Here is an 8,095-nt window from a genome sequence, read left to right as displayed (position 1 = left end):
CGGCCCGCGCCGCGGGTGGGCTTGCGTCCGCCGGCCGTAGCTCGCAGGCAGCGAGGGCGCTGGAGTTCCTTCGCCCCGCAGATTCCGCACTCCCCAGTCTCGGGAATTTACCCTACATTAGAATACATTAGCGCCCGCATTTTAAAAGGCTAAACTACTGGCTCCCAGCTAGGGACGCTTAGGAAGTGGCTTGTTAGGAGACGTGGGATTGTTTTTACACCAGCACGTAGCTGGAGTCTTTCCCTCCTGGCTTGCCTCGATAAAAGCTTTGGGGTGAAGCAAGGGGAACTGAAGCAAAGCCCTTTAGCCCAGGTCGCAGCAGCTCCGGAGAGACACAGAGCGGCATCTTTAACGTAATTTCTCTCCCTCACTCGCTCTCTCGCCTCTCTCTCCCCACTACCCTCTCTTCCCCTCCCTCTCTCCTTCTCCTTGACGTTTGATTCCAGTGGCAAAGGAGGAAAAAAAAAAAAAAGGCACAGAGCCGTCAGCCAAACCTGAAACGCGCGGCCCCGCCCCCTCCTCAGCCATTGGCAGCTGTGCGCAGAAGGCCCGCCCCCCGGGGCAGTCGCGGCCACGCAGTGGCTGCTCGCGGCGCCCATCGGGCACTGCCCCGCCCCGGGTCCGGGAAGGTAGGTTGGCTGCCCCGGCGAGCGGCAGAGCCCTTCTGGACAGCTCCCGCTCACCCAAACAGAAGACGTCGGCGCCGGAGCGGGCTCGGACATGGCGAGGCAGCGCGCCGCCCCGAGCGGCGGGACTCGGTGATCCCTCCCTCCTTCCCCGCCCCCTCCCGTCTCCCGCACACACGCCCCGTCCGCCCCCACCCCACCCCCACCCCGGACGCGCCCGCCCGCCCGCAGCCCGGGGCGCACACCCGCACGCACGCTCCCCCTCCACACGCTCACGCACTCCCGCGCCCTCCCTTGCTCCCGCGGCAGAGCTCCGCCACGCGCGCCTTGCCAGCCCGCCGGCCGCCCCCGCCGCCCCCGCCGCCCCCGGGCCCCGATGGACTGAATGAAGGCTGCCTACACCGCCTATCGATGCCTCACCAAAGACCTAGAAGGCTGCGCCATGAACCCGGAGCTGACAATGGAAAGTCTGGGCACTTTGCACGGGCCGGCCGGCGGCGGCAGCGGCGGGGGCGGCGGCGGGGGCGGCGGGGGCGGCGGCGGGGGCCCGGGCCATGAGCAGGAGCTGCTGGCCAGCACCAGCCCTCACCACGCGGGCCGCGGCGCCGCTGGCTCGCTGCGGGGCCCGCCGCCGCCGCCGCCGCCGCCAACGGCGCACCAGGAGCTGGGCACGGCGGCAGCGGCTGCAGCGGCGGCGTCGCGCTCGGCCATGGTCACTAGCATGGCCTCGATCCTGGACGGCGGCGACTACCGGCCCGAGCTCTCCATCCCGCTCCATCATGCCATGAGCATGTCCTGCGACTCGTCCCCGCCCGGCATGGGCATGAGCAACACCTACACCACGCTGACGCCGCTCCAGCCGCTGCCGCCCATCTCCACCGTGTCGGACAAGTTCCACCACCCGCACCCGCACCCCCACCACCACCACCACCACCACCACCACCACCAGCGCCTGTCGGGCAACGTCAGCGGCAGCTTCACCCTCATGCGCGACGAGCGCGGGCTCCCGACCATGAACAACCTCTACAGCCCCTACAAGGAGATGCCCGGCATGAGCCAGAGCCTGTCCCCGCTGGCCGCCACACCGCTGGGCAACGGGCTGGGCGGCCTCCACAACGCGCAGCAGAGCCTGCCCAGCTACGGGCCCCCGGGCCACGACAAAATGCTCAGCCCCAACTTCGACGCGCACCACACTGCCATGCTGACCCGCGGTGAGCAACACCTATCCCGCGGTCTGGGCACCCCGCCCGCGGCCATGATGTCGCACCTCAACGGCCTACACCACCCGGGCCACGCTCAGTCCCATGGGCCGGTGCTGGCGCCTAGCCGTGAGAGGCCACCCTCGTCCTCTTCGGGATCGCAGGTGGCCACATCAGGCCAGCTGGAGGAGATCAACACCAAAGAGGTGGCCCAGCGCATCACCGCCGAGCTGAAGCGCTACAGCATCCCACAGGCGATCTTCGCGCAGAGGGTGTTGTGCCGGTCTCAGGGGACTCTCTCCGACCTGCTCCGGAACCCCAAACCGTGGAGTAAACTCAAATCTGGCAGGGAGACCTTCCGCAGGATGTGGAAGTGGCTGCAGGAGCCCGAGTTCCAGCGCATGTCTGCCTTACGCCTGGCAGGTAAGCCCAGAGGGTCTCCTGGAGCCAGGGTGCTGGGAGAGGGCAACGGGGTGCCTGTGGCCCCGGGTGAGGGCGCTTAGCCACATCTCTGGGTTCTCGTCTCCTCTCCTCTCCACACTTCCTGTTTCTTCTCTATTTCTTCTTCTGTTTCCTCTTTCTCCTCTCCTCTTCTTTCTGTTCTCCCTTTCTCTTACTTCTCTTCCTTCCTCCCTCCGTGTCTCCCGGGCTTCCTGACCGACCCCCACCCGCATTTTATTCGCACTTTGCGCAACGTGCCAACTCTGCCCTCTTCTTCCGACCTTACCCAGCTGTGGGAGTCGCGATGGGGGTGCACCGTGTCCGCTAGGAGCCCTCTCTTTCCAGGACTCACAGGGAAGGGGGATTGCCTTTATTGGAAACCCTGTGCACTTGAACTCTTGCTTAGACAATACATTTCCGAGCTTGCTTAGGCAATACATTTCAGTTTTCCAAGCTGCCTGGTCTCCCCATATGGAGGCAGTTGGTGGGCGGGGGAGGGAGCGGGGGAGCGGGAGGCAAACTTGTTTGGTCACTGACAAGAGTCACAGCCTTGCCCACGCGGAGAACGGGTGACCAGGATACAACAGCGCTTCCCGAGCCCGTTTCCGGCCTTGACATTGGCACGGGGACTTTATGATCGAAAGAGCGGGCTGGGGCCAGCTCCCTTGTCTCTGCCCACAGTGAGGGGAGGGTGCAAGGACGAAGGTTGGGACTGCCACATCCACCTCTCTGGGAGGACGGGAGAGGAGCAACTAAGAGTAGAGAGCGTCCTGCCTCACTCGCCGGCCGCCCTTGCCCGGCTCCCAGCGTCTGCCAGGATTTGCCGAGGTTTGGGGCTTCCGGGAGAGGCTGAGAGCTCGCGGGAAGAGGTGCAGAAAAATTAAGATGCAGGTTAGTTAACGCATCTTGGCCGCGGGCTACAGGCTCCACCTTTGCATTAAGCGGACGCTGATTGTGCGCGTGGCTCGGCGACGGGGAGGGCTGGCGGCCGGCGGGAGAGGACGGGTCGACGCATTGGTTACATTGTTCTGTAGCCGGCTTAGCTCTTTGTGCCTCCTCTAGCGGCAGAGCCGCGAGGTACAGCCCTCTATTGTTCTAGGAGCGCAGAAACCTCCTGTGTGGGCGGCGGGAACCAGAGAGAAAGGCGCAGCCGTGGCTGCGACTGGCACACAGTTGCGCGCACAGTTGCGCGCTTTAGTGCGCACAGATCCAGCGCGGTGCGCGTGGCAATTGCGCTGCCCCCAGGACCCTGCCACGGGCCAAGAGGGGCAAAGTGTCCAGGCGCCCCACTGGGGAGGATGCACGGTACCCGACTGCAGGCCGAGATGGGCAGCTTCTTTTGGACTGAGGCTGTCCCTCCCGATCGTCGGATTATCTGGGGGACAATTCGTGGTGGCAGTGATTTACATAGGTGCGGGTAGTGGGTAGCGCGCGGTTCCGAGCCGCACACAACGCGCTTCCGGAGCTGTGAGCTCAGGCTTCCTCTCCGGCTCCCCGGGGCTTTCCTCGCACCGCTGAGCCTGGTTTATAGGGTGCACTCTACCTACGCCGGACAGGGCTGGGGGATGTGACAGGCAGCGTGTTCGCCCAGGCTTGGGGAGGGGGCGTTTCCACTCTGACAGCCTCCGCCTTTGCCCGCTGTTGGAGGATTCGGATCTCCAGTCAGTAATCTCCCCGCCGTGTTGATCTGAAAAGGTAAAGAAACTAGCCCCCCCCCCCCAAGGGCTTCCCCACATCGGTGGACTCCAAATAGTTCTGCATGGATTTAGAAACCTATTTTATTTTTCTCCTCATTTAGCTTACTCTTCATCCTCTCCTACAATTTTCTCTGATTGCTCTTGGTTTCTCGCAAAGAGTAAGCAGTGAATAGAGAATATCAGTGAAAAACTGGAAGCTTACTGACAATTCCAAACAATGTGGTACCCCTTTGTCTTAGGCCCCTGAAAATACCTTTAGTCCCTCACGGGTGAGTTTTAGCAAGGGCTGGCTTCTTGGGCACAGGCAGCCAGAAGAGACTTGGCAGCTGGTCTTGGGGAGGGGGGACCAGGGTAAGGTAAAGGCAGGATGACAGCTATTCTACTCCGGCTGATCTCAGAGCGCTGCCGCCCCCTCACGCCTGTCCCGAAAAAGACAGAGATTTTAAAAACACGTGCCTTCTGCCAATGTATGTCTGAAAGTGATTTGGAAAGTAATGCTTTTCTGGTTAGCCGGTCTCAAGCATTTTTGCAACAGCATTGCTGGGATGAGGGAGAGTGTGGCATCCCTGGGGGACCCCAATCCCACCACCCACCACGGGAGAGTCCCGGGGCCACTCCTCAGGGGCTGGCCTTGGGCAGCATCGGGGATTTTCAGAGTAGGAGCAAGAAAGCCCCTTCAGTGGGAGTCTGAAAGCCTCCTTCAGCGACTGGGAATTTCCTGCGAGGGACCCCGCTTTGCTCAAGCATTCAAATGTGTGTGTGTTTTATTACCCAGAGTTGAAAGGGGACAAGAGCTTTAGCCTTTTTATCTGGGCATTTGATCAGCAACTACAAGTGTGTTGAGTGGTTATTATTACATAGGAGGCTTTTCAGTTTGGGGTCAGTAGATCAGTCTCTTCAGACACTGATGCAGAAGCTGGGACTGGTATTATGTGCTTGGAGCGCTAGGGGACGGGAGCAAATGGAGAAGAAAAGCTGAGGCCTTCTCCTCCAGGAGTATGGATCGATCTCGCCAGGACGCTGCCGAGGGCCCACACCATTGAGCTCTGGGGGTTAAACAATCCCAGTGACTCTACAGGGCAGCTCTGCCTGACTCCCAGGCCCGAACCTCGCCGAGACCGACCAGCCCCCTGTCTCATCGAGACCAGTTCTCTCTCTCAATCTCTCTCTCCCTCTCTCTCTCTCCCTCCTTTTAATTTCCCTTTCTCTTTCTCATTTTGGGTCTTGCCAGAGGTAAGCAGATAGGGGTTTGAGGGACCACAGAGTTAAGATGTCTGATTTCAGCCAGTGTCGGCAACCTCACCCTTAGGTGAAGTACACCCCCGTCTCAACAGAAGCGCCGGCCGCCTCGGTGTATCCACAGCCCGGGATAGCATTTCAAAAGGGAAGGGAGAAGATGGGGGAACTCAGATTGCCTCAACAGTAGATTTCAGAGAAATGGGCTCCAAGTGCACGACTTCGTTCATAAAGGGTGGCGAGGGCCGAAACTGCAACCATGCGGCCTTGGGTCTCTTCCGCGGTCCCCGGGGCTGGCTCCCGCAGAGCAGTTTTTATTAACCCGGCAAGAGGGGGCGAGGACAAACTCCAGCGTGTTCAAGCACAAACCCTCACTGGCTTTGAGCCCAGGAGGCCTCTGAACTAAGCACACACGAACCAGGAGGGACGGAGAGAACCCAGGCAAGAAAGTGGATGGGCGCCTCGCGGAGGACGATCGAGACCCCGGTGGCGGGAGTGGTTTCCTCCAACAACTGGAAGACAGAGCAGAGACCCTCCGACGACACACCCTGCCGAGGTTTCCGCCTTCTGTGAGTCGGGCTCCCGGAGCGGCCCGCCCCGAGCCTACCTCGCGTCCCCACGGCGAGCGGACGCCCGGCCCTCCCCAGGCAGCAGCTCCCAGCGGCCACTCTGGAGCCAACTCTGTTGAGGCAGAGGAGGGCCCTTAACCAACCCAACGGGATGTCGCCTGGGCCACCTGACGCCCGCGGCAGCGGAGCGTGGCCAGGGCAGAACGCTGCGGCGCCTGCCAGGGGCACCACGTGCGTGCGCGGCTCATTTTGGCGCCAGGGGACGTCCTCAGGCCACCCTAAGCCTAGGGACGGGGGCGGGGACCTCATCCGCAGAGACCCGCATCCCGACTCCCACCCCTCCCTTTGGTCAGCCTCTCGGCCGGGCTCAGCCGGTCTCTCCCGAAGGTTTAGTTCGGGGTCCGAGCGGGAGAGGCCGAATGTAGCCCACGTCGGTACGGAACACAAGATGTTTTCTCCTGCTGGCTGGTCGGATTAATAATTGAAAAGCTCGCTACCATCCTTGCTTGGTCGAGTCCCCGGTGCCTCGAGAACACCTTCCCAACTCGCATTAAGGTGGGCGGGAGCTGGGCCGAGCCGGCGGGACGCGAGGGAGGGTAGTGAACCCGCGGGCGAGAAGTAGCCCGGGTCGCCGGGCACCCTCGATGCGAGAGGCTGCGCATTTATTTTTATTCCAAGCTTTCCACCATGTGGTTATGTCACTTTCTCAAACAAATGTGTATATGGAGGGAGATCGATGCTGATAATGTTTAGAAGATTAAAAGAGCATTAATGCTGGCAACAATAACGTAAACGTGTGGACCCAGATTTCATTGATCTGGAACTTGATCCGGCGCGTTTCCAGTAAGCCCGACGGCGCCCTTTTCCCAGCAGAGCGCTCGCCAGCGGCCTGGGTCCCCGGCGCTCCCGCCGCGCTGCTTCCCCAGCTCCAGGCGGGTTCTCGGGTCTGGCCGCTGCTTCACCGCGCGCGGCCCCAGCCCGCCGCTTCCTGCTCGAGGTTTCCTGCTGTCGCCCGGCTGCCTGCCCTCTCCCCCAGTCCCCGCGCGCGCGCAACGCCGCTTTCTGCGCTCCCTGCCGCGGGCTCTGCGGGTGGTTGGTATACCGAAGGCGTCGCACGGGACGGCGCCCGAGTCCTCCCAGTCCTCTCGTGTAAGCAGGGTGCCTTCGCCTCTGCCCCGCGCGGCCCGCATCTGGTCCAGCAGGGCCGGGGGCAACTTCTTTCCTCCATGGAAAGCATCCGGGAAATTTGGTCTCCTCTCCATATGCGGGAACGTCCAAGCCGAACTTTAGAAACGACGTCTCTAAAGAGAAAAACAAATATCATATATTAACGCATATATGTGGGAACCTAGAAAAAATGGTACAGATGAACTTAACTTGCAAAGCAGAGATAAGAGACACAGACGTATAGAAACGACGTCTCTAAAGCTGCCTGCTAACCTCGCAGCTTCCTGATCCGCGGATCCGCTCCATCCTTGTTGTCATTAAGAAGGAACATTCTCATTAAATGTTCCCATTCGCAGACTTTCTACACTGGTGCATTAGTTGGAGAGTTAAACGAGGCCCCAGTGACAATGGCCTGGGCGTCATCCCTCAGAATGGTCTGCTCTGGGCTAATTGGGTCAACCAGAGAAGAATCTTGTTTCTTGCCCCGGCTGGTAAGAAACACCAGACTGGGGAACCGCACCGCCCCAGCTCCCCTTCCCACCAGCTGGAGAGATCTTCCCCTCTGAGACGCGGGACTCAGGCCTGGCCCTGGTAGAGAGGTTTTCTCTGAGACACCTGCCTTGACGGGAAAAGAAAGAACTTCAAAGCTGTCCCTTCCCTCTGGCAGGAAGACCTCCACATCCTGCCAACCGCTCCTTTTGCCAAATGGCTTATTCTTCCAGAAGGAACACTAAGGTGAATGAAAGAGCTGGGACGGTAGTGGGGGTGAGATAAGAACTAAATTGTTCGGGTTTTTTGAAATTATAAATTCTCCAGTTTTAGAAATACTAAGCTTTTCCTTCAAGAGAAGGTTTCAACCTGGACGAAAAGGAGTGTTTTCCTTCCTTCTCCAAGAACGAAATGAGAAAAAGGAGGAAGGAAAGGAGGGAGAAAAAAACCAAATCTTGCGTTATTCTGCTTTGCCGTGTGGCAAAGGGGAAGCAGTCATTTCTTTCTGTCCTCCCCAGAGATAGGGGGCATCTTCCTTCCAGTGGGTTTCCTTAGAGAAGGGAGCTTTGATACAGCTCCTTGATTCCTAGTCAGAATGAGCCCTACCCCTCTTCTGAAAACCTACAGTGAACTAGGTCAGGTGATCAGATACAGAAACCAAAAAGGGTGCG

General features: G+C 60.0%; 1 protein-coding gene across 1 annotated transcript in view; it reads left to right on the top strand.

Moving 5' to 3' along the window:
- Window positions 1–940: 940 nt before the first annotated feature.
- The window catches only part of ONECUT2 (one cut homeobox 2), a 53,906-nt gene continuing 46,751 nt past the window's right edge, over window positions 941–8,095 (top strand). Inside the window, exon 1 of the mRNA XM_082354997.1 lies at window positions 941–2,248. Within this exon, the coding sequence (XP_082211123.1) occupies window positions 1,012–2,248 (1,237 nt within the window). The 5' untranslated portion in view covers window positions 941–1,011. The remainder of the gene's footprint in view (window positions 2,249–8,095) is intronic.

The sequence above is a fragment of the Balaenoptera borealis genome (genome assembly GCF_965194805.1).
Source record: "Balaenoptera borealis genome assembly, chromosome: 14".
NCBI lineage: Eukaryota > Metazoa > Chordata > Mammalia > Artiodactyla > Balaenopteridae > Balaenoptera > Balaenoptera borealis.
This window is presented reverse-complemented; position numbering and strand designations above follow the sequence as displayed.